The sequence below is a fragment of the Notolabrus celidotus genome, chromosome 3 (assembly GCF_009762535.1).
Source record: "Notolabrus celidotus isolate fNotCel1 chromosome 3, fNotCel1.pri, whole genome shotgun sequence".
Lineage (NCBI taxonomy): Eukaryota > Metazoa > Chordata > Actinopteri > Labriformes > Labridae > Notolabrus > Notolabrus celidotus.
In genome coordinates this window covers 39,738,246-39,765,512 of record NC_048274.1, presented here as the reverse complement: position 1 = coordinate 39,765,512, position 27,267 = coordinate 39,738,246, and the positions used below count along the sequence as shown (strand labels likewise).

General features: G+C 41.8%; 1 protein-coding gene across 1 annotated transcript in view; it reads left to right on the top strand.

Moving 5' to 3' along the window:
- Positions 1-26,886, top strand: part of il16 (interleukin 16) — a 47,946-nt gene extending 21,060 nt beyond the window's left edge. Inside the window, exons 14-25 of the mRNA XM_034678963.1 lie at positions 736-823; positions 3,159-3,382; positions 3,520-3,657; positions 4,780-4,914; positions 12,116-12,209; positions 17,599-18,683; positions 20,651-20,796; positions 21,215-21,380; positions 22,664-22,762; positions 23,215-23,446; positions 26,117-26,245; positions 26,385-26,886. Coding sequence (XP_034534854.1) covers positions 736-823; positions 3,159-3,382; positions 3,520-3,657; positions 4,780-4,914; positions 12,116-12,209; positions 17,599-18,683; positions 20,651-20,796; positions 21,215-21,380; positions 22,664-22,762; positions 23,215-23,446; positions 26,117-26,245; positions 26,385-26,554 — 2,706 coding nt within the window. The 3' untranslated portion in view covers positions 26,555-26,886. The remainder of the gene's footprint in view (positions 1-735; positions 824-3,158; positions 3,383-3,519; positions 3,658-4,779; positions 4,915-12,115; positions 12,210-17,598; positions 18,684-20,650; positions 20,797-21,214; positions 21,381-22,663; positions 22,763-23,214; positions 23,447-26,116; positions 26,246-26,384) is intronic.
- The last annotated feature ends 381 nt before the right edge of the window (positions 26,887-27,267 follow it).

The window sequence follows — 27,267 nt, the reverse complement described above, 5'->3', positions numbered from 1 at the left end:
GCCCATGTCCATTTGCAGCGGATGGTTGGTCACCATGAGTTTGGTTCCCTCTGAGGTTTCTGACAGTTAAGAGGAAGTTTTCCTTAGCCACCGTTGCCAGATGTTGCCAAAGGCCACACCTACAATCACCTTACAAGTCATCCCTTTCCACGCTGTTTGTCTCTGATTCTTCGAGGATGGACAGATGAGCCGTGCTTCAGGCTAAAACACATGATCCCATCCTTAAAGAGGCTAGTGGAAACATCCTACTCACCGTGGATTATGACCCACATCTGCCCAGCTCAGATAAAGATCTGTATGATGATCTTTTCCATGCTGCCTCCGACAGTTCCTGAAAATGAAAGACAATCCCTTCCACTGCAATAGTGACGAGACAAGGCTGTTTTGTCTCTATTCATCCTTTATTAACACACCAACAAGCAGAAGGACTGGGCATCCAGTGCTTCCTTTCTCAGGTGTGATCGTGACTAGGCTCCAGTTGCTCCCACAGCCTCCTGTGCCTGTACACTCTTGACTTCTCTCAAGCTTTCTCAGCTTTGTTTGCAGGGTTTCACAAATTTCCTGAAACTCAAACAACCTTACTGAAAACAATCTATTCTTCTGAGGCTAGAATTAAACCTTGTCTTTGTCACAGCAGTGTTAGACGTTTTTTCCTTCTTGACCTTTAGTCGTGCTCTTTCATGATCATCATTGCTTTTCATCACCCTGACCTCTCCTGCTCTCTGTGTGTCACAGGTATCAGAGCAGCAGCTGAACGATGCCATCACTAAGGCAGTGGAAAACAGCAAGCTGAGAAAGGATAGGAGCCAGTGGAGTATTGATGGTGAAATATTGATTCATTTTCCACACTTACATATACAGTACCTGTTTATGGTTATGGTTGGGATTGATCTTCAGATACTGTTCTCATGAAGCATGTTGTCTTGACTTCTATTGGTTTGCACACATCTTTACTTTCTTTCACCTTCTTTTGAACAACTTTCATTGATTTAAAAACATTGCTATGCCTACTTTTCTTTACATTGTGAGGTTCTGAAACATCAGGGGAAATCTATGATCCACTGGTCACATCATGTAATCTTTGATGTTTTTATGCAAGTTGCCTTCTGTGAATAACTGCAAAGCAATATCCACAAACTTTTAGTTTGCAAACTTAACATAAATGATGACAGCACACAATGTGAGTAACTTTAAACATGCACAGATACAAACAACCATGCCAAGTCAAGTCAATTTTATTTACATAGCACATTTAAAAACAAACAGTGTTGGCCAAAGTGCTTTACAAGGTAAAAAGTAATGGTACATGAAGACAACAATAAACAACACAACATATCAGGATATTAATGTCCTCCTCATGAGGAGAAGGCCAAAGAGAAGAGATGGGTCTTCAACAAAGATTTAAAACATTCATCAATGGGGGCCGATCATAATTGGAGTGGCAAGCCATTCCAGAGCTTGGGGGCCGCTGCTGCAAAGGCTCGGTCTCCCCGGGTTTTAAGACCAGGTTTAGGCACATCCAGGAGCAGCTGGTTTGTTGACCTCAGTGCACGAGCTGGGTTGTGAACATAAAGGATATCGGCCAAGTGGGGTGGTGCCAATCCATTTAGGGCCTTGTATGTTAAAAATGCAATTTTAAAATCAATGTTGTGACGGACTGGGAGTTAGTGGAGAGCATGCAGCACAGGTGTGATGTGCTCCCTCTTTTTCCTGCCAGTCAGGAGGCAAGCAGCAGCGTTTAGAGCGAGCTGCAGGCACTGAATAGACGACACGTCTAGGCCCACATACAAGGAATTACAATAATCAAGGCTAGAAGTAATAAAGACAAATACCACTCTCTCTAAGTCTTTGGGCAGGAGATAGGCTTTTACCTTAGCTATAAGTCTCAGCTGGAAGAAGCTGGACATAACAACAGAAGAGATTTGTTTTTCAAATTTAAAGGCACTGTTGAAATAAACACCAAGGCTCTTTACAGAGGAGGGAATACATTTGCACATCATCAGCAAACAATGAAATGAGACGCCATTTTTCTGGAAAATAGATCCCAGGGGAAGCATATACAAAGAGAACAGGATAGGGCCCAAAATAGACCCCTGAGGAACGCCACCAGTAAGAGGGGCTGTCTCAGAGAAAAAACATCTTGTCACCAGCTTAAGGCAAAATCCATAAAGGGATTGTGCAACTTTTAGCTCCCCAAACCTGTGCAAATGAGACAAAGGGCATTGTCTGATTCACAAAACACACACGAAAGGTTAAATGCACCCTAAACTGTGTTGCAGAACTAATAGCATCACTGTGCACCTGTGTTGTTTGTGCATATTTATATCAATCAATCAATCAATCAATCAATCAATCAATCAATCAATCAATCAATCAACCAACCAACCAATCAATCAATCAATCAATCAATCAATCAATCAATCAATCAATCAATCTTTATTAGTATAGCTCCAAATCACAACAAATGTTATCTCAAGACGCTTTCACAAACAGAGCAGGCCTAGACCACTCTATGTCAAATTATGAACAGAGACCCAACACCAAGACAGGCTACAATCCAGTCCCCTCTTACTGACAAGACTGGATCTTATCTCACCTTAATCCACCATGAGCATTGCACCTCACAGTATTTAGCTAGTTACAGTGGCGAGGAAAAACTTCCTTTAACAGGCAGAAACCTCCAGCAGAACCAGACTCATGTTAGACAGACATCTGCCTCAACCCAGTTGGGGTTGGAAAAGGAGAATAAGAGAGAGAGAGATGAAAGTGATGAAACGGATAGTTGCAGTAGTAGTAGACTGTTACATTAGGCGTTTCTATGCAGACAAGATTATTGTAGAAATGTCTGCTTCACAAAAGCTGGGGCTAACATTCGTTAGCTAGATAGAGTGAAGTTTTACGATCTGTCGAGGGTCTGAGGTGAGTGCCTGACAATAGTTTTAGGGAATTAAAGTCTAAAAGTCTGTGAATTCTTAAAGACTAAAGTCTGTTAAAATTTCTTGTCATTACTTTTATCATAATCAGGGGTTCAGTCGGCACAGGACTGTCCAAGTCACACATTTACCGCTGAGGTGATGGTCTGGGGTCTGAGGATGTATCATTTGAGCAGTGTTTTATTTCTTCCCTTCACTAAATGTTGTCCTTTTTGTCTGCTTCAGGGTTGCGTCGACTGGAGGCTTGTACTCACAGCCGGCAGAGATGTGAGCATTACCTGGAGAGGAGTTTCAGTCAGCTCAGGGTTCAACAAGCACAGAAGACCATGACCCGGTCCTGCAGTGATAACACCAACAGCCACCAGCACAACTGCTGCCTCAACATCCAGGACCTGCACCACACACACCACAGCCCATCAGGCCGTGTCCACAGCCTGGACACATCCAGGGTAACCAAACATACACCAAGGGGAAGGTCAAAAGACAAAGCCAAGCATATTGTTCATAGAGTTAGAATAATGTCCTGCTGTGTAGGTCTTACTTATCTCATCTTTTCATATCTTTTTTGTCCCCTCCTGGTTTGTAGTCTGCAACAAGGACATGGTCTGATAACAGACTGTCAGTGCCTGTGTATCCTGATGAAGACTATAATGTCCCATTCAACTCTCCCTCTGCCAACCCATCAAGTCAGCAGGTTCAGGATCTGGCCCTCAGGAGCAACAAGGTACTTTTCTTTCTTCCCCCCTTCCATCCTTTCTCTGTTATCCTGATGCCCTCCTGTGTAGTGAAGGATTTTTGTGGGTAGTAAATATAATCCCTACAAATTGTCTAATTATACCCCAAAAAAATGTAGGTCAGCAGATAAATAGTATTATAATGGGTACATTTGACCTTCTTTACTTATTTTTTAACAGTAAACATTTCTACACAAATAAACTAAATAATATCTACACAAAGATATTGGGTGTGCACTGAAGGGTGTGCCTGCGTCATCACTTCGGCTTTCCTGAGGTGAGTTTCGGTTGGTGGGACTCTCTGGTTGTGGTTTGGCATGGTGGTGGAAGGTAGGATTGATATTAGGGTGACCACCTTCCAAGCAGAAAAATAAAGGACACCCCCAGCGGTGGTGCCACTCTGCAGGGGCCCGACCACCATTGGCCTAATAGTGGGGGGGGGGGGGGGGGGGGGGCATCAGTTGTGGTAAATCATAATAAAGACATTGTTTTAGTAACGTAGTGCCTTAACTGTTAACTTGTTTGCTAATCAAGTATTACCTGTAATCTAGCTGTAAGACCAAGGTGGCTTTAGCACAGTGGGTAGAGTTGGTTGTTAACTGAGTGGAAAGTTGGCAGTTCAATCCCAGCTCTGGGAGTTGTCAACTTATTTTTAAGTTGTGAAATGTATTAAACAAATATGAGTATCTTTTACCAAAATACTTTTAGTATTTCATCATAGTAGAATAAAGGTAGTCTTCACTTGGTAAAACTAGGTAAAATTTACACTATTAAATAGAGTGCAAATTGTTACCTCACTTTTATTAAGTAGAATCTATAGGTTGTTTTTTATAGTGTGGTGCACAAATGATACATGCACAGGCAGAAAAGGCAGAGGAATAAAAAGCAGGAAGTCAAGATAAGATCAGCTTCTTCAGCGCTGTCATCTCATGGCATGCACGGGCCTCTGTTTGGAGTATTTCTTCTTGCTCAGACTCAGGCTGAAAAGGAAGAGAAATAGATTGAGGCACAACTCTTGGTGCCAACAGAGACTACTTCCTTTTCATACACTTTGTTGTTTCTTTACACCATTAAAACCTTTACTACAACTGTGTGTGTGTTTGTGTGTGTAGTCCACCTGCAGGTTGCGTGCTGCTCCTCAGGATGTGACCAGTGAGGAGGGTGAAAATGGAGACCCCAGCTGTTCCATTAGAGGAGTCCCAGTAGGAGAGGAAGGACCGGAGCTCTCCACAAACACCAGCTGCCAGGTACACACTGCTGTTGCTCTTTGTAGCAGTAGAAATGGTTAAGTGTGCGTTTCTCTGCTAGATTGATGTTGAAAATATGCGGCCAATATTGTAAATACGTTTAAAAGCGGCCTACAAGGGAGAGTTTTTTCACAGAGGAAGTTGATTCACACACATCACACGTTCACAAATATATAACAGAAGTTCCATCTCCATAGAGACTAAAATAATTGTATAAGTGAGCATTGCGTTCCAGTTACCACTGAAAATATCAAGTACACAACCTGTATACAAACCCACAACAATAACATGGGTCAAGCAATCATACTGTCAGCTAGGGATTCTCACGAAGCATATAAAGATTAGATGCCAATAAGATACCTGTAGTTACTCAAGTTTAATACAAATAAATATAGTGTTTTACACAGAAGTACCCAAAGTCAGTCAACAATACACAAAGTCAGGAAAATATCCAAACAGATGACTCTAAATAATCTCTCCTTCAGAATCCATCTGATTCATGTTTCAATCAATCAATCTTTATTTGTATAGCGCCAAATCACAACAAACGTTATCTCAAGATGCTTTTACAAACAGAGCAGGTCTAGACCACTCTACAGTGGATATCAAAAGTCTCCACCCCCCTGTTAAAATGCCAGGTTTTGTGATGTAAAAAAATGAGACCAAGATAAATCATGTCAGAACTTTTTCCACCTTTAATGTGACCTATAACATGAACAATTCAACTGAAAATAAAAAAATATTTTAGGGGGAAGAAAAAAAATAAATAATAATGTGGTTTCATAAGTGTACACACCCTTTAACTAATAATTGTTTGAAGCACCTTTTGATTGTATCACAGCACATGTTTTTTTTGTAGGAGTCTATTAGCATGGCACATCTTGACGTGGTGATATTTGCCCATTCTTCTTTATAAAAAAGCTCCAAATCCATCAGATAGTGAGGGCATCTCCTGTGCACAGCCATCTTCAGACCACCCCACAGATATTCAACTGGATTCAGGTCTGGACTCTGGCTGGGCCATTCCAAAACTTGAATCTTCTTCTGGTGAAGCCATGCTTTTGTTGATTTGGATGTATGCTTTGGTTTGTTGTCGTGTTGACAGGTGAAATTCCTCTTCATCTTCATCTTTCTAACGGAGGTCTGGAGGTTTGTGTTAAACTGACTGGTGTTTGTAACTGTTCATACTTCCCTCCACCTTGACTAAGGCCCTGGTTCCAGCTGAAGAAAAACAGGCCCAAAGCATGATGCTGCCCCCACCATGCTTCTCTGTGGGTCTGGTGTTCTTTATGTGATGTGCAGTGTTGTTTTTATGACAAACATACCTTTTGGAATTATGGCCAAAAAGTTCAACCTTGGTTTGATCAGACCAGAAAACATTTGATGCTTTTGGGAGACTTCATGAATGTTTTTGAAACATGTTGCCGGGCTTGGATGTTTTTCTTCATAAGAAAAGGCTTCCTTCTTTCCACCCTACCCATAGCAGAAACACATGAAGAATAGGAGAGATGTTGTCACATGTAGTAAACATATGAAGAATAGGAGAGATGTTGTCACATGTAGTAAACACATGAAGAATAGGAGAGATGTTGTCACATGTAGTAAACATATGAAGAATAGGAGAGATGTTGTCACATGTAGTACACAGACAGTACTAGTCAGAAATCCCTGCAGCTCCTTTAATGTTGCTGTAGACCTCTTGGAAGCCTCCCTGAACAGTTTTCTTCTGGTCTTTTCATCAGTTTTGGAGGGATGTCCAGTTCTTGGTAATGTCACTGTTGTTCCATATTTTCTCCACTTGATGATGACGGTCTTCACTGTGGTCCATGGTATATCTAATGCCTTGGAACATGTTTGTACCCTTCTCCTGACTGATACCTTTCAACAATGAGATCCCTCTGCTGCTGTGGAAGCTCTCTGTGGACCATGGCTTTTGCTGTAAGATGAACTGAGGACATGTCATGAAACCTAGAACAGCTGATCTTTATTGGGATTAATCAAAGTCACTTTAAATTATGAAAGGTGTACACTGACTACTATTTGTCATGAGTTTGAATGTGATTGGTTAATTCTGAACACAGCCACATCCCCAGTTATAAGAGGATGTGTACACTTATGCAACCACATTATTTTAGTGTATTTTTTTTTATTCTTCCCCATAAAAGATTTTTTTAAATTTCAATTGAATTGCTCATGTTATAGGTCACATTAAAGGTGGAAAAAGTTCTGACATGATTTATCTTGGTCTCATTTTTTTACATCACAAAACCTGGCATTTTAACAGGGGGGTGGAGACAGAGACCCAACACAAAGGCAGGATAAGACTCAGTCTTGTCTTATCTTAATCCACCATGAGCAGAGCACTTTGCAGTATTAAGCAAGTTACAGCGGCAACTCATGTTACACAGCCATCTGCCTCGACTGAGTTTGGGGTTGGAAAGAGAGATAGAGGAGATGAAAAGAGAGAGATAGAAGATAGTGGTGAGACGGATAGTAGTAGTTGTAGGCGCTGGCACGTACGTATCAGCTGGAGTCTGGAACATTCACAGCAGAAGGCCGTCTACAGCAGTGACTCAGAGGAACCTACGACACAAGGGAGCTCAGGGACTCCAGAAAGGACTATGGTTAGTAACTTTAATGGGACAGGGAGAGTTAAAGTGAGTGATAGGGGGGATAAGGTAGAGGGATCCCAGTGTGTCAGTTCCCCAGGCAGTCTAAGCCTATAGCAGCATAACTAAGAGCTGGTCCAAGCCTGGGCCAGCCCAAACTTTAATTAGTATAATTGATCAAACTGTTCTGTTTCAGCTTTCAAAGATGGGTCAAAAAACTCAGAGGTAACCTTCATCAGGGTCATAATAAGACAAACATGGAGCACAACATTTAAAAAGGACAAACAAATCCAATCGTATGTTTCCAAAATGCATCTCTTTTTCCGGAGACATCCCCACCTCTCGGGCTGGGCTCCATAATCAGGGAATTTTCATATTCTTTTTGAAAGTCTAAATGCGCAGACTTAAGGAAAACTAAATGACTATTTATTTACCACTGTAATCTCAAGTGCTCCTGAGTGTCAGTAGATTTTGTTCTTATAACAGAATATATCTGAAAACGTCTTGAAAACTGTGTGAGTGGGTTTAGGGAGAACTTTGTTGGTTGTTTGGTGAATGAGACTGGGTGTTACATCACTTTATTCTCTCCTCTCCACTGCAGCTCTTCGCCAGTGTGTACAAGGCGTTACAAAAGCTCCTGAGGTTACTGAGGAATGTATGTGCAGTGGTGTTTTTTGTGAGCATGCTGAACACCTGGCTTTTTATCATTTATCATCCTCAACTATTTTTCTCTTAGAAATACTTCTGATAAAGCACACTTTGTAAGGGTTTGTACATTTCAATTTGTCGAGGGGATCAGAATAACAACAGAATGCCTGACAATGAAAAAAACAAGCACCTAAAGCAGACCTGCTTTGATTAGACACATTGACTCAGAGACATCATGGGAGCCCTCACAGCTCACACTGCAGGCTGAATTAAATACTGACCAGGTGCAAAAACTACAGAAGAGTACAAGGGCCAGCACTCACAGCTGGCAGCACGTATGCACTTTGAGAAAAAATGTCAAAATTGAATATGGAGAATTAAGCGGTGTTGGACAAAGTACACAGCTTCATTACTCAAGTCAAAGTAAAGATCCTCCCGGTCAAACTTTACTCCAATACAAGTGAAAGTTGCTCTGTCTAATTATAATTGAGTTAAAGTACTGAAGTACTTGCTTTTAAAAAAACTTAAGTATTCAAAGTACTTCTTAAAAAATCTCAAAACATTGTATTTTCACAAAGCATAAATTCAATCAAGACTGCATAGAAGTACATTTGGTTACATTTTTGTACGTTTGAACCATAGACTGTATAAAATATGGACGTAGTATCCGTGACGTCACCCATCTGTTTCTGAAGAGCTGTTTTGAGACCAATCGGCTGCGGCAGCCATATTGCTTCTGTCGAGCCAGTGTGACGTAAAGAGGCGGGCTTTGAGCCTCCTAGCCAACAGCTGCAGTGTTCCCACAGTCAGCTGTGTCTCTCATTGGAAGACTAGTAATCTCAATATCTTTGAAATTGCCGCATTAGAAAAAAATTCACCCCCCTCACAGTGAGAGGACATCAAGAAATGAGCTATTCAGACTACACTCATCTTTTGTACCAGGCTGTAAACATGTTTATTAATGCTGCACAGATCAGCTTTTCCCCATTCATGTGTATGTGACTTCCGGTACTTCCGGAGCCAGCCTCAAGCGGATTCTCGATGAACTGCAGCTTTTAACACTTCCACATTGACTCATATTTTTAGACCGGAGGTTGCCGCTTGGTTTGAACAGAGTGGAAAACAGGGTGAACATTTCAGACGATACGTATTGTAGTACTTCATTTCAAAACTTCTAACACACAGGTGTGAGCTTGGCCTAATGGTTGAGATGCACGCCCATGTAGCGGGTGGCCCGGGTTTGAATCCAGCCTGCGGCCTCTTTCCCGCATGTCATTCCCCACACTATCTCCCAGTTTCCTATACTATCCACTGTCTTCTCCTCTATGAATAAAGGTGTAAAAGCCCAAAAAATAGAACTTAAAAAAAAATAAAAACCTCTAACACGGGCTGAAGATATGACCATGGGTGCCCAGGTGGAGAATTGTAGCCATCACCATTACCACCTCTACATGAACTGCCTGATCTGAGTGAAATCTGCTCTGTGTTTGCTCCACATTCAACCTAACTGTCTTAGGATCAGATCTCAGAAAAGAGGAGATTCATGAGCTGACGTCAAAGCTAAAGTAGAGAGTAACTAGAGCACTGATAGAAATGTAGAGGAGTCAAAAGTACAATAATTGTCTTCTGAATGTAGTGGAATAAAAGTAATAAGTACCCCCAAAAAAATAACACTCTAGTAAGTACAGATACTCAAAAACTGTACTTAAGTACAGTACTCAAGTACATTTACTCTGTTACTGTCCACCACTGGACTTATGTCAATGGTTGTTAAAGGATGACGTCACACTCTTGGATAAAACTATTTCCACTGTTCTTGAAATGTAATATGTTTTTCATCAACTGAGCAGCTGACTGAGACACAGCAGCCCCTCATTGGTCTGTTGAGCCTCTCTGTTAGAAGCAGCGATGAACTCAGCATGATAAACATAGATGGTAGCAGCTTTGACTGGGGAACAGTTTTATGCAGAGGTTTGACATCACCTCTTTTTTCTCTTCTCAACTTTCTTTCTCAAAGTGCATAAGGACCTCTGACCTGACCTCTCTTCCTGTACACTCACACAAACACAAAGATTCACACTCAGATTGAAAAAAAGAAATGACATCAAGACTGCAACAACAGTACAACTTGAAAATGAACTCTGTCGTCAACTCTACATAGCAGTATTCATGTTTCTAGTGATTGGCTGTTGTTGCTGTATAGATACATTTATTGTAGTTTGAATTTAAATAAATCAGGTGTGCCACTAATAAAAAATATAAATATACTCTGTAACTGCTGGCCACTAATCAGTCTCTCCCTCTCTCCTGACACTGCACCTTGTGTACGTGCCGAGGTCACATGACATTTCAGAGTTGATTTACCCAAAGGAATATAACCATGGTAAAATAATTACTTTCACTTTGCAATAGACCAAACGAATGCAATCCAGGCATTCTTTCATACCATATAAAAGAGGAAAGAACTTACAAAAACAATAAATTACAAAAGTAAGGTTTCTCAATACTTGCATTGTCATGGCAACAGGCAACCCACAGTCTTAAATGGCGTCAGCTATACTCCTCAGTCAAAAACACAGAGGGCCTCCTGAATGGTTTGTTCTTCATGAGCAGCAGATACGTTGTTGTTTTTATGTGACGGATTTAAAAGCCTTCTGTCAGAATGAAACCACAGGCTGTTCTTGAGAATTGATTAGAATTATCTATAGATTAATATTCATTTCCTTAATGCTGTTCAGTTCAAGTTATTGATAACAGCTGATGAACCTTTTTAAAGGATACCTTAATGGAAAGTATTTCTGCACACAGTATGAAGTCAGTTTGTTTGTGTTCTTGTCCCTGCATGTACACTCCTTCTTTTAATGTGGTGATGTTTTCAGCCTGATTACACTCTTCTGGAAGCCTCCCATGTCCTGACTGTAAAAGAAATAAACTTGTAATCAGACATTTTTACAAAATTCTATATCACTCTTGTTTCTTTCCTTCAATGCCAGGGTTTCATAACTCCTTTGATCAGTCCTTCTGTGTGTATAAAACCACAGTATGTTGAAGGCTTAAGACAGGATGTGGTTAAACTCTGGCCTCCTTACATTTGTCTACATACTTTAAACACAGTACTGGCACTTAACATGTAAAAAAAACCACACATTGTTTGGTAGCAGACTGATCCAACATGAAAATGATTTGGATTCTGATCAGGTGTGTGTGAGTGTAACGCTCATTTTGTCCACGTGGCTGAGCCAGGTTTGCTCCCATGTGTATGTTAATGGCCCTGAGGCTAATGTGAGTATCCAGAGGAAGTGCAGATGCATGATGTTCTGTAATTCCCTTAATATGTGTAATCACACCTTTTTTATTATGCATGCTTTGCACAGTGTCCGTGTATGTGCAGTCAGAATGAAAGCCAGGCAGTGTGTGTTCCTGTTCCCGTTCCTGTTCTTGTTTGCAGGTTTACACCAGGTTGGAAGTCCCTCTGAGCTTAGCTACATCCCTGGACATTCAGTTACTCCCTGATGAAGCTCAGCTCTGTCTGAAGATTTAAAAATAAAAATGATTGCATTTTAAATCTGAACACTTTTCTCTGAGAGTCAGGTTCAATTTGAGATTTTGTCTCCTGAGCACAATGGTGGCAGAAACACTGTGGCAGCATATTGTCCACAGTTTTTATTTCATACTGTAAATTCAGTGCTGATGAAAATCTATTTGGGGAAACCACCCAAGTGTTTGGAGATGTACGAGCTCCACCTCTCCTCCATCAGGCGCCACAGCATGGCTCTGTCTCTGGCCAGGTCTGAGGCCTGTTACTGAGTTCATCACCCTGTGTTAGGGCAGCAGATGTAATGTGTGTGCGTGTGTATGAGCAGAAGCATGGTTCAACATTGCATCTTTCTGTGGTTACTGCTGCAGAAGCTGTTGTGACAAATCACTTCCTGTTTGTGAAGCAGGAAGAAGAGCGAACGAGGAAACCATCAGACGGCAGCAAAGACGATTCCAGCCATCCAAACAGCTCTGCCTGCACCATCAACAGATTACACACAGGTAGGAGACAAGCACTGTTAACTTGCATATAGAACCAGCATGCAGTTAAAGAACCAGATGATGAATCCTGCACTTGATCAGACAAATCTGCAGGAAGCCAAACCTGCTGCTCTGTTCTCACATTGAAGTCCCATTTCCTGTTTCAAACAGGGTTTAATGTTTCTGTAAATGAAATCTGAGTATAGGAGGTTATGATGTTTTTGAGTAAATGAGCAGGTTTGAACACTTTCTGACAGTCTGTGTTCACAGGTTCACTCCATTTTAACTTTGAAGGTGACATGTTAACAGTCCTTTAGTGAGATGTATCCTCTGCTGTTGGAAATGTTGCTGTGAAATATTATACTGACTCTCAGAGTCCTCATACCGTGTGTCTGAAAAACCTCATCAGTGATCTCTAAACCAACATGACAACCAGCCTTGGTTGTGAAGTAAATGTTAACAAAGGTCAATTGATTTTTGACATTTTCAGACATAAGGCTCCGCCCCCTTCTCCATCTAGGGTCAGAGGTGAGGTGAGGTGACAGAGTATGTGTTGATGCTCGTTTTAAGAAAAGGGCATGCATTTTCTTAGGAAACGTAACTTTTTTAAAGGTGACATATCATGCAAAATGGACTTTTTAATGGTTCTCTACCTGAAATATGTTTCTCTGGCATGTCTACAAACCCCCCGAGAATGAAAAAAATCCATTCTGCCCCTGTTTTGATTTCTCCACCTTTCTGTAAATGTGTGTGAAACGAGCCGTTTCAGTTTTCAGTGTTTTTGTTACGTAACAACAATATCCGGTCTGTCACAGAGTCAGAGCTCAGAGCTTGTTCAGACCATAGACTGTATAAAATAATACTGAATCCCTCCTCCGTTTTTCATTACCTGCACACATGTGTGCTAACAAGGAGCTTAGGAGGGAGGCATGCTAGTTGTAGGCTGTCTTAATAAACACAAAGGTCGGTTTTACTCCCCACGTCTGCAGATTTGAAGATCTAGTGGATGATTTTTATTTATCATGGATAAGTGCTAGCGCTAATTAGCATAGCCACATAGCTACATGTTCATAGCTGTAGCTGTAGCTGTGTACCAAGACACATGTCTACATACTGACAAATAAAACAACAAGAAACACTAAATCTGTGACCAATCCTTCAGAAAGGTCCTGCTGCCTTTCTGGCAGAGGTCGGTTTTACTCCCCACGTCTGCAGATTTGAAGATCTAGTGGATGATTTTTATTTATCATGGATAAGTGCTAGCGCTAGTTAGCATAGCCACATAGCTACATGTTTGTAGCTGTGTACCATGACACACGTCTACATACTGATAAATAAAACAACAAGAAACACTAAATCTGTGACCAATCCTTCAGAAAGGTCCTGCTACAGGCGCCTCTCCGTCAGGATCAGATTCTGGATCAGATTCAGAGGGTTGAAGTAACGTGATCTCTGAGCAGCCGTGTATATTCAGCCAACATGTAAACAATAGATCAACGTGCTGGAGAGCTGAGGAACATCCACTTCCGGAGGGGGCGTGGTCAGAGGGAAAACAGAGTGTTCTGATGAGGACTGAAGAAGAGGGTTTTACAGGCAGACCAAAATCTGATTTCAAAATGTTTTTTTGAGCATAAACTTTAAAGACATGTTTTGGGGACCTCTTAGACCAATATATATTGATGAAAAAAGCGTGATATGTCACCTTTAATACTGATAAGAAATGTTAACTTTATTCTATAACTTTTTTCTTGAAAGTATCCTCTGTTTTTTTTAATGTACGGGTTTGAACATTGTAAAATCACTCATAAGAGCAAACTGGAAAAAAAACTGTGAGGACCTATGAGAAAGCTACGAGTCAGCAGCAGCTGCTCCCCTCTGGTTGAAGGTTCACACTGGAAAAATGACCCCTCCAAAAACAAGAAAAAAAACTTAATTCAAGGTTCTTTTACCTTGAAATAAGCAAAAAAATGAAGTGAAGTGAAAATTTGCTTGGTAAGATTTCTTAAAATAAGACGTAATATTTAGAAAAATGTGATCTTAAAATTAGCAGGGAAAACTTATTTGAAGCAATATTGTCCCAGTATTTTAAAGCTCAGTGTCTCAGAATAAGACAGGAATGATAACAATTAGTATTTTTTCACTCAAAAAAAGATTTCTGCACTAATACATTTAATGTCAACTTCTTCATGTGAGATATATTCACCTTCATTTGAGTTGTATTATAGCAGCACTTCTCTAGGTTTAAGACCATCTTGTACTTGAAATAAGATGACAAAGTTTAATTGTCTCATTTTGAGATATAATGTCTTCTCATAGTGAGCTGGATATACTAATATTCAGTCATGTTGTTTTTTAGGATAAGCCAGCTATGCTCTAAAGTAGGTGTTTCATTGTGTGCATGTAGTTTGAGGATGTATATTTTAATCTGATTTAAAGAAACAGTGTCTGAAAACTGTAACCCACCCTTAAAAGGAACCCCGGCTACCAAAACGTATTTTCCTCTATGATCAATGTTTGTATCAGCTATATAAAAACGATGATAAAATCCTCAAAATATCTTAGTTTGTATAAAACTGGAAAAAATATTTTCACTCGTAGGCCGCCATTGTTCTTTGCGTCTCAATGATGTTTGGGTAGTGACGTCATTTGGTTGAAACAGTCTGTTTTCTTCATGCGTGTCAGCTGAAGCATGTGATTCCTGGGTGCTCTGTGAAGGCTCTGATGAACTTCTGTTATATTTGGGATCAGACTGTCTGTACAGTGGCTGACTGTCCTCGCTGAAAAAGTCATCATCTGAGAGGAAAAGATCCAGAGACTGTCTGTCCTCCTGAAACTGTTCCTTCAGCTCATTTTCACAATTAGCAGCAGAGACGTGGTCTTGAGTAATAAGTTGGTGCACATCAGCTGGCCACTGTACCGCTGCATCAGATGTGTGTTTTTCTGTCTGAGTTGCGACATCACTCTTATTTGGAGAACACTGTACACTTACGGACTGCTGTGTTGACTGATCGGGGGACTCGTCGTCAGCTTCCTCCGTGATCGTGGTCGTGGTCGTGATCGTGCCCGATGGTTCGCCATCAGAGGCTACATCTGCAGGAGCGGGATGTTGACATCCCCGCAGGAGAACATCCAGCGTCTCCTGCCTATGGCGTTTCCTGGAGCGGACTTCACTCTTTTCCCGTGGGCGTTTTGTCTGTTTATGAATGAAAACTGACGGCACAGCATTTGGCTTCAGTCTCCGTTTATAACTAGCAGCACCTGTGAGCTCTTTCACCAGCGTGGATCAGCTAAATGCATCAAATGCATCTGGAGTGAAGGACGAGAACATAGCCGCGGGTCCTTCAGAAGTTGTGTACGTCCACAAACAATGTCCCACTGCTTTCTTCTCTTTCTGTCTCTTGGAAAGCTGAGTAGACTTACATCAGTCCCCTTGTTTCCCTTGGACTGGAAATGACACCCAAACGAGCACAGTGTGGCATTATTATGGTTTTCACGCTCCGGAAAGCCAGCTAGTAAACACGGCGAAAACCAGAGGCTCGGCAAGACGCAACCATTACACGTCATCAACCCAGCATGCATTGCGCTAGTACACAGCTACGAACATGTAGCTATGTGGCTATGCTAACTAGCGCTAGCACTTATCCATGACAAATAAAAATCATCCACTAGATCTTCAAATCTGCAGACGTGGGGAGTAAAACCGACCTCTGCCAGAAAGGCAGCAGGACCTTTTCTGAAGGATTGGTCACAGATTTAGTGTTTCTTGTTGTTTTATTTGTCAGTATGTCGATGTGTGTCTTGGTACACAGCTACAGCTACAGCTACAGCTACAGCTACAGCTACAGCTACAGCTACAGCTACAGCTACAGCTACAGCTACAGCTACAGCTACAGCTACAGCTACAGCTACGAACATATAGCTATGTGGCTATGCTAATTAGCACTAGCACTTATCCATGACAAATAAAAATCATCCACTAGATCTTCAAATCTGCAGACGTGGGGAGTAAAACCGACCTTTGTGTTTATTAAGACAGCCTACAACTAGCATGCCTCCCTCCTAAGCTCCTTGTTAGCACACGTGTGTGCAGGGAATGAAAAACAGAGGAGGGATTCAGTATTATTTTATACAGTCTATGGGCTGAACAAGCTCTGAGCTCTGACTCCGATATTGTTGTTACGTAACAAAAACACTGAAGTCTGAAACGGCTGGTTTCACACACATTTACAGAAAGGTGTAGAAATCAGAACAGGGGCAGAATGGATTCTTTTCATTCTCGGGGGGTTTGTAGACATGCCAGGGACACATATTTCAGGTAAAGAACCATTAAAAAGTCAATTTTGCATGATATGTCACCTTTAAAGAAATAACAATTCTTCATGTCTATTTAACAAAGCATTCTAGTATGAGACAAACATTAAAGCAGATTTATGCCTATTAGTCCACACAGTCGGGGTTCCTTTTAAAAACAACAACTTTTCTTTCTTTCTTTCTTTCTTTCTTTCTTTTTTTCTTTCTTTCTTTCTTTCTTTCTTTCTTTCTTTCTTTCTTTCTTTCTTTTATCAATGGAGCTGTTTTCTGATAGATTCTTTAATAAAATGCATTTACTTAAATCAAGTAAAGTGTTTGTCTTAAATCAAGATTATCCGTCTTCTACAAATAAGATCTCAGCTTGAAAAATGTCTGAAATGTTAAATAAACCTTAATAGACCTAAAACAAGTCCCTCTATCTTGCTCAAATGTTACTTGTTAATTCAATTTATCTTAAATTAAGTGGGAGAAGACATTTTGACTAAAAATGAGATAATTTCACTTGGTAAGATTTTGAGTTTTTGCAGTGTAGATACCCAAGATCAGAAAAAACAGAGCCAATACTCATTTTCCCCCCATGGCAACAACTGAATTAAACACAATGTGATAGCTACAGGGAGTTTAAGGCATGTGCAGAAGCCCACTAATAGTTTGTTTGTTTGTTTGTTTGTTTGTTTGTTTGTTTGTTTGTTTGTTTGTTTTATTCATGTCACAGCTGTTGGTATACACTTATACACTTACTGAGATGCAGACTGAGAGTACATCAGCTGCCATGGATTATGTTGAATGTTCCTCAGTAGTGGTTTTAATATTTACAATCACTAGATGAATTTTGGAGGCATTAGGTAAACAAATGGAGTCCCCGTCAGGATGAAACACCAACGCTCTGATCAACAAAGTCATACAGAGAAAATGTGATGTGGAGGAAACTTCTCCACCAAAGAAATGACTCTTTGTCATGATTTTCATCTTCATGCAGCGACTATAGTACAACATTTAAACAGTATTCGCATTGCACTGTTTCTGTTTCCAGCTTTTTCATTGGCTCACAGGACTTCCTCTCACACCTCCCTGCTTTTCTCTCTCTTGTCTTGTACAGGTGATTCATCATCTATCTTCACACAACCAAAAAGAGCTCTGAGAAGACAGGCTCGTATCGAACCATATATCCAAGAGCAGCTCCAGCAGGACCCCTGGGTTTACATGTCAGATAGTTCCCCTGAGAAGCTACCTGAGATCCACCTTCATCATCCTCTTCACCACAGCACACAGCCCGTCCAGAGCCACAGCAACCCTTCCAACATGAGTGACCAAGAAAACGGCAACCAGCTCAACGGCACAGACACAGAAACAGACGGAACAAACCCATCTGACATTCCCCCAGAGGCAAAGAAGGGGCCCCCTGTGGCTCCAAAGCCCACCTGGTTTCGCCAGAGTGTTCGGAAAATCCGGGATGAGCAGGACCAGAGGAAGCATGCAAAACCCAAGGAGCAGGGGCCTGCTGTGGGTTTCACCAGAAGCTTTGGACTCAGATCTGCCTCAACTGCATCCAACCTGTCCATCAAACAAAAGATCCACTCCTTTGAGACTTTCTCCAGTTCAGATGGTCAAGAGAAGGAGGGCAGCAGAAGGTTTGTGGCCCCCTCTACCTCTCTTCCTCTGATGGAGAAGGAGTCGAGCAGTCACTCTGCCTCACATGAAGAGTCTAGAAAAGGCAAAGATAAAATCCTCAAAGAGGTCCAGGCAGACCAGGCTGTGTCTAGTAGAACAACAGAAAGTGTCCCTGCTCTCTCCTCCGCCTCCTCCACTCCTGCTGCATTCAGTCAAACAGCAGCCAGTTGCTCTGAAGATGAACCTGCCTCCTCCCAGGTCCCCGCAGATCTTCAACCTTCTGATGTCATCAGCACCGATGTGGCGTCAGTGAGACGTGGATCTCAAGAGCAGCATCAAACAGAGAATCCCAGCAGTGTCACTGAGTCTGAGGTCCTACTTCCTGCAACATCCGTGGTGAACAGTGAGACCGAAGGAGAAACCCCTTCAGAGGGGAGAGAGGAGAGTGAAGGACAGAGCCAAGGAAGAAACCTGCTGAACGCCAAACTGAGTTCACCTCCATCCACGGACTGTCGCCCGCAGAGAGCTCAGGAGGGAGAGAGCTTAGGGAAAATCCTCGCCTTCAGTGACCAGGTAATGTGAAGTTTAATTTATGCAAACACCATATCATGTTCCAGTAGTTTCAGTCTCATTATCAAAGGAACAACTGACAGCTGAACCACTGCAACCCTGCTATAGCAAAGTCTGATGAGTGTCCAACAGTGGACATGTTTTAAGTGAGCACACCTGCAGTATTACTTCAATCAATTGATCAATTGATATCTAAATAACCCTTGGTGAGATCAAATTGTAAAAAGGAAGTGGCCTGTGTACCACCGCATCATTTATTAGCGAGAAAAACACCCACAGTGAGTTTTTGGAACAGGAGGAACCATATTTGGATGACAGAGTGGTTTCAGTGTGTCCTTTTTTCAGTGTGAGTGCATGCTAAGAACAGGCTTTAAACCAAACCAGAGCAAAAGTAATGACAGTTGACTCCTCAGACTATCAGTATCATCAGATGATGTTCAGCCAGCAGTGAGGGGTTAAGGACTTTCAGTCAATGCGTCCTCTCCTGTGTGCTGCCGTCGGTTATTGTCTGACTCATGGAGTCAAAGACAAAGTTAAGGGCTACATTCTTCACACTGCAGGTAAAAGTGACCCAAGTCTATAATGTTTTTACTCATACTGATCCTTTTATGACATGATATCTTTTGATAGCACTGGACACATGGAGTCTGATATTTTCATGTCACCTTCATTGAGGTCTTGTATTAGAGGCAGGCCAGTAGCTTGTTGCACCAGCTCAGTAAGCTGTGTCCTAACTTAGAGCGCTAAGTCTGTACTAAGTTGTGCAAGCAGTGACGTTTCACTCCACATGTACTTTTCTTAACGCCTGTTACGGTGATGATGCATTGCACAAAATGTTCACAGGGTTGCACGGGCTATAAATCCAGACAGCGTAATCTGTCATCCAGGATGAAGTTAATCTGATGACATTTGAGGGGTTGCACCAGCTGAGATAGTTCTAACTTAAGCAGAAGTTACGCCATAAATCTTACACCTACCTCTTAGTAAGCTCAAAGTCCTCCATCTAAATCATCATGAGATGCCAGAGGATTGATTTCATTGAGTTCACTGGATTCCTGGATTACGCTAAGGATGAGTGCACCCTGCCTCTCTGACTCTCCACAGTAACTGTTGACAGCAGAGCCCACTGAAACCCCAGTGGTCAGTCCTACATGTGACATAAACACAAACATGTAAACTATCAATACCAGAATCTGCTCCTGCAGACACTGCATTTTTTTAGCATCTTAATGTATTTAGACATTAGGATGATTTATGATGAGATTAAATTTGCAGAAAACACACCATGCAGAACTGAACTTGAAACTAATGAAACATGTAGTCATTTAGAAAAACATTACAGAAGACACAGATCAGTGAATGAATGAGTAACAGTGAGATGTTAAGTATCTTGTAGCAGACTAAAATAGATTTTATGATTTTTTATCCAGTGAACACTTTGTGCCCATGTGGTCTATGAGTTAAACACAAGACCACTCAGTGACAGCATTTATAATACTCTATCTACTCCCACATGGCAATTCTGCAGCTTTTTGCAGACATGAGGGCACCCCACCCTTTCTCTGAGAACACCACTGACTGCAGCTCACAATCACAAGCACACCTGAAATATTATTATATATTATTTCCACAGAAAAACTACACCTGCAAACAACTAACGTCCCTTTAATCTGTGTGGTTTTGTTGACCCTTTTTATTTTTTACAAAGCTGTTTTTAAAGTGACACACCATACAGTAGTTTGTAAAATGAATGAAATAGTTAAGTTGGTGAGTTTGTCTATGATCACATGGGTAAAGCTTGATTTGTAAGTATCATACTTTTCTTATGTGAATGAAATAAAGTGATGTTCCCTTTGAGACATTCTTACTTAAAGAAATAGAGAGGTTATGTGCTTACAAGCTCAGTGTGTCTTTTTTTATTATCTTTGTCCCTTGTGCTTGTTAATTTTGTATTTTGTTGTTTGTTCCAGTTTTCACAAGCCCTGATGCGTTCTCTACCCATGCACCCATGCCACGGTAGCCCCTACGCTCCACAGGAGTCCTGTGCACAGGATTTGACGAACACTCAAGAGTCTGAACCCGGCCAGGACAGCACCGACAGAGGATTCTCTGTCAGGTAAGAGCTTTGGCTTCACTAAGACAGTGACTCCCCAGAGAACATATTTAAGTCTGTTTGACATTCATGAGGAAGTGGGTTTTGATTATATGTATTTTAAGACAAGAAGCGGTTTCATACTTTTAAAGCAAGTGTTTGAAAAGATACAGTATACACTACCTGCAAGCCCAGCAAATGGAGTTTGAAATCTTTGCAGCAGCATTATAAGTGCACACCTTAAACCCCTCACCTGAAGCTGGGGAGGTGGAGCTGAACGTACAAGTACAGCTCTGGGCAGCAGTGACAGATCAGAGGGAGAGACTTTGCAGCTTAAATAGACGGCCAAATTGTCAGGTGAACCCGGCCCAGCCTGTCATTTCACAGTCATCCCTCCCTTTACATCTTCAGTCTAACGTGTTGTCATCTTCCTTAAACACAGCTTGGCCACTCTGAGAGAGTTCTCCATTGAGCGAGGGGAGGGGGGGACTCAAGACACGACAGCAGTCTCCTCTTCATGTGCTCACTCTGTCATCTCAGCCATTCCATCACAAGACATCCAGGAGATGATCCAAGAAGTCAAAACTCTGGATGAAGAGACACTGAAGGTAGAAAGTCACAAAAGTCCAAAAGGTTTCAAGTAAAAGCATCTGATTCAAACAAGGAATATTTAAGTATTTAATCTTACACTGTCCTTGAAGAGTTATGATCCAAATGTCTCCTCCAGTTCACACATATGGCTGAAATCATAAAATAATGGAATTTTTATGCCTTTCCATTTTTAGACAGAATGATTTATTGTCCATATGCAGCACCTCTTAGATCACAGACATTTAATCCAACATTAGGCTCCAGTTCGAATGTATTTGTGGAACTTTCCAGCAAGTTGAATGGATTTATGTAACAAAATAATTTCAATGTTGTGTGAAAGTAAATTTAGTTCAACCAATATTGAAGTTGTGACACTGCTATCAGTCCCTGTTAGCATACATTACAACTCTATTTCATCCATTCCAATCCTCTGGTCTATGAACTGTGTAACGGCAGCCATTGTTTCCTAGACTGCAGTCTGGAGTCATTTTAGCTGCAGCTAGCTCTGGTTTTTGGAGATGTCATGACAACAGAATTCCACAACAGACTTTCTTTTCCTGAAACTTTTCATTTTTATTACAAAAAAAGGAATCAGCCCCAAAAGTATGGACAGGTTTCGTTTTTTTATTTAACTTTTTATCATTATTTTTATTTATATTTTTCATTGTTGTTTAAAGCTGCTGTTGGTGGTCACAGAGTAAACATCTGTTCAGAGAGAGGGACTTTGAATGTCAACACTATCCCTCCCAACCAGATTTCCTCTTAGCCCTCCAACACAGATAGGCGTGTGCAGTCATGATAGTGCCGGACTCATAACCAATAAGAGGACGTAGTAGGGGCCGCCCCTTAACCAATCAGGACAGAGGGTAGGAGCGCAGCCCTGATTGGTCCGTGATAACATGAACGAGGGGAATAATAACATTGCTTGATACAAAGGCATTGGAAAACACAAAGATTTTGCAATAGTCTCAAATTACTTAACTTACAGATGAGTACAGATGGGCATTATGACCTTTTCTCCAAACCCAGCAGAAAAAAAGTAACCTTTTTTACACCATTCCTACCAACAGCAGCTTTAAAGCGGGGCTGCTACATTGTTTTCCTCTTTATGTACATGATGGATAAAGAGCTCTGTTGTATCCTTATCTGTATATTGGTTGGTAAACGTGATCACCAGTCTGTGCCGTGTCCATTGTTGCATTAGAAAACATTATAAAGACAAAAAAGATGTACTTGGTAGCTACACTCTAACAAATCTTGTCACAGATCAACAGTAACCCTCACTATTTCTCCACAGCAGCTGGCGGACATCCATGTGGTGATTCTGCATAAGGAAGAGGGGGCAGGGCTGGGCTTCACTATCGCTGGAGGCTCTGACTCGGAGAGCAAAGCTCCTACAGTAAGAAGAACTCGCTCACTGCAGGGTCACACAGATCACAGGACTTTAGAGCAGAGGGCCTGATCTGTACACAGTTTTCTGTCTGTAGCTGTCCTCTGTGGTGGTCATGGGTTGATCATTTGTTCTCAGATACACCCCAAGACAAGCGTGGGCAGCCTCTGGCAGTTAGCTCAGTAAACAAACTAACATGTCCCTCCCATCAGAGTTTTCTCAGAGAGTTAGGATTTGATTTGTCCCAGGTTCTGATATCTAATCTGGCACAAATGTTATTTACAAGGGAAAAAGGGAAGTTTGCCAGGTCTTGTCTCTTAGTATACCCACCATGAACATTCAAAATAGATATAAAGATTTTTAACCTAGCTAACATCCAGTTCACTCTGCTTTACATTTTACACTTTGTCACAATGTCTAAAAATAATTCATACACTGTGCATTTGTTCTCTCGTGCAAAGGTCCACAAAGTGTTTCCAAGCGGCCTGGCAGCTCAGGAGGGCACCATCCAGAAAGGGGACGAGGTGTTGTCTATAAATGGAAAAACACTGCGCAGTGTCACACACGCTGATGCCACGGCATCTCTACGCCAGGCTCGCAATCTGACGCTGGCTGTGGTGGTCGTCAGCAAAAAAGCAGAAGATGGGGGGACAGAGGAAGGAGACAGCAGGAGCGAGGAGCCCAATCCTGCAGGTGAGTCATGCAACAGACAATCAGCTTCAAGTGATGAGTCTCTCCAGATTAAATGACAGGTGTGTGTGGCAGGACAGTCACACAACAATTTTGTTTTCCTATGGAGGGTGTGTGTGAGGTGAGAGCCTTTCCATCACTCAGAGTTTAGGTCAATTTGGTTTCTCTCAGCTGCTCGAGGAGTGCATCTGAAGTGTGCTTTGGGGAGATAAAGATACTGTCTTAGACTGTCTGTGTCCACTGTTATGACAGTTGAATGGCAGTTTGAGTGCAAACTCTGGAATCGTTCAACAGCTCCATAAGCACCTGGGTTATTGTGAGTTTGTTTTGGGCGACCAATAGAGAGCTATCAGGCTTTGGTCTGTGAGAAAAACTCCTTGGTGCCTCTCGCGTGCAAGTGTGATCAGCCCATGCCGGAATGAGAGTGGTGCAATGAGTGGAGTCATGACTCTCTGAGGATGTAGTTATCCTTGACTGAAAGTTCATCTCTGATCTTGTAATGTTGACAAAGCTCATTTCTCACCTGTTTAAAGGAGCAATGCTAACCGCTGTCCACTCACAAGCAGACAGTTCAGGACAGGAAGTTCAGGCAGAGTCAGCAGAGTATTTTCACCCTCTAGCAGTCATTTGTTCATGCACAAAATGATGTATGCAGGGTTACAGGAAGCAGGTAGAGAGTCTGTGGTCAAAACAGGTGAAGCAGATACGCAGCCTAAGCCAAGAATGTCCAAGAAACTGATGTCTAAGACATTTATGAGATGAATTACCACAAAGAGCGTAGCTGAGGCAGTGAGAAGTGATCTAACCACTCTCCCTTGTAAACAACCCAAGTGGCAACCTCCAGTCTCAAAACATGAAGTCCATGCTGAAGTGTTATAAACTGCAGTTCACCGAGAATCCACTAGAGGCTGGCTGCAGAAACACTGGAAACCACATACACACCCATTCAAAGAGACGATCTGTACAGCATTAATAAACATGTTTACAGCCTGGTTCAAAAAATGGCTCAGGTCTACGTAGCTTCTCTATCAGCACACACTGTACAGGGGGGGGGGTGAATTTTTTAATAACGCGATGGTTCAGAAGATATTAAGATTATGAGTTTTGCCCAAATAACTGGGAATCATCCCAGAGCAGTCAGGTGTGTGTGGCTGAATGGTCCTGATTGAGACCAGGTGTGGGTAGATTATGTATACCAGTGAGTGTCAGTGCTCTGTGCTGACTCATTAGCTCACCTTAATGAGAAGAGCTCTTCTGTGATCTCTGCATTGCCTAAGCACTACAAAACCTCTCTGGCATTTTTTCTCTCACTGTTTATGTCTATAAGAAAATACTAAGTTGAAGTTGGGTGGGTGTCTACCCCAGTCTTTTGGTGTTTTTTCTAAGGTATCTCTAGCAGCCCTTTCATTTGTTAAAGGGTTTTGAGCCTTCTTTATTTTGGTTTTCCCCTCTCCCTTTGATCACTTTTGATTTTTGTGATTATTCCTTTTGGAACTACTTTAAGAAACCCTGTGGTCCGCACTTGCCTCCCACACCCCCTCATCCTGACACAGTTGCTTTGTCTTGTTGATGCTTTGTGCATGTGTCAGGTCTTGTTCGAGAAGCAGCCTTTCTCTGATGCTGCCGTTGGTCAAATGTTCAATCAGCTGGTCATTCATAATTTCTCCCTCGTTGTCATCAGGCCACATCTTGAAGCAAAGCCATTTCAATCAGGAGAGACACAGTTTGAAGGTTAAATGTTATTTGTTACAGCTGAATGAATAATGAAACTTGGCAGAGATCTTTGGCGTACGGACTCTATGGGGATAATGTTGTGAGCGTAGGATGTGTGAATTTGGCAGCTGAAGAAATCCCCCTAGAGTCCAGACTCTGGTGGTGTTGGTGGTTGATGATCCAAGGAATTGAAGACTTGCAGAGACCAAGTGGAGATGGGGAGGTGGAGACACATTTAAAAAGACAGCAGAAAGTTGATAGGCTGACAATAAGGGTGTGCCACTGAGCTATTGGATTAACCAACGACAGCTCCAGAGCATGCAGCTGGAAGCTGGTGAGCTATTGAACGAGGGAGAGGAGAGTTAAACAACTGCTGTGATTGCTTTATAGTCTTCCTTTCTATAGTCTTCCTTGGCTAGAGCTACATGTTATACAGCTACAGTGTAATAGTCTTATGTTTTTAATTAATGCTTGCATTATGAGTGGTACAAAGTAGCGGCTATATCTGTGACTGAACACCAACCAGCTATGTCATCATCTCTAAATCAACATCCAGACTCTCAGGAACAGATAAAGGTCACTAAGCCTGAAGCAGAGAGAGGAACAGTGAATGAGACATGAATTCTGATGTGATCGATAGCAGCAGAAAGTCCAGAGAAGAAGTTCACGTCTTCAGGTGTTGACTGAGTCCCTGTCGCTGTGGTTACTTATGTAAGACACAGGCTGATGTATATCCAGCACATTCATTTAGAACAGCAAATAGTCCACCAACACTTCTTCATAGGTGTCAAATTCTGATGAGCTACTTAACTCCTTTCAGCAAATCAGAGACGAGTATCCACCCAGACTAAAGTGCACTGACTAAGCCTCTGAGTTCCTTGACTTTGAATATTTCAGCTGCGCCATGAAAGTGTTCCTGCTCCATTCATCAGGTCATGTGATGTGTGCTTTGTGTTGCAGTCGAGGAGCAGGGAACTGTGATCAGGGTGGAGCTAGAAAAAGGAGCTGGAGGTGTTGGCTTTACTCTGGAGGGAGGAAAAGGCTCGATCCATGGAGACAGACCTTTAGTCGTCAACAGGATCTTTACAGGTAAGTTCATTCAGGAGTTTTATCACAGAGGAGAGGTGAATTCAGACATCTCCTTTTCTAAATTCAAGTTCAGACTCAGATTTAGGACAAGATAATACTGTAATACTGTAAGTAAGTGTGTGTTTCTGCTGTGTGTCAGGTGGAGCGGCGGAGCAGATTGGACTGCAGCATGGAGACGAACTGCTGCAGGTTCAGGGAGCCAGTCTGCAGGACATGACTCGATTTGAGGCCTGGTCCATGATCAAGGCTCTACCTGAGGGAAACATTGCATTAGTTATCAAGAGGAGGCAGGGGGGAGGAGAGTTATAGACACTGCTGCTGGGAGCTGCTTCAAACAAATGCCAAAGAAATAAAAAAAAACACGTCAGCTGACACATCCCTCTCTCCAAAGTCTCAAGAGGGGAACCATAGAGTTGAGTTGGACCCGAATTAACCATTAAAAGCCCAACGTCACAGTATTAAAAATACAACAAGGAGGTAGATCGGTGAGGTAATGTTTCTGCTTTTGGCACAGCGTGTGTGTCAGTGTTTAAAATGGAGATTTAAAGCCTATCACTGTAGCTACATTCATGTTCAGGAATATTGTTTACCATTTATTGTTTGTATAATTGATTGCAATAAATTGTGCCCCAAATGGTGAATCCTGGTGTTAAATCCTGGTCCAGTGCACTGAAGTGAGGTGTTTGAGGCTTGAGTCACAGAGAGCGGTTAACAACATGCAGAAAGACGACTCGGTCAGGTCGCTGTTTGAGGAAAGAGCTTTACAGGAGAGGCTGAGAGTTAAAGAGCTTGGACGGGATCAGCTGGACAAAGTTAAACAGCATTAAACCACAGAGGGAGAAATGACACCATGATTCTTTGTTTATCTTCCCCTGTCTCCTTTTTCTATCATGATCAAACCCAGCATGGATTCAGACAGCTATAACTGATTTAAAGCACTCAATTCAGCTCATACAGATAAATGCCTATGGTTTCATTTCTTTACACCAGTGTAATATCTGTTGATACATCCTCTATGGAAT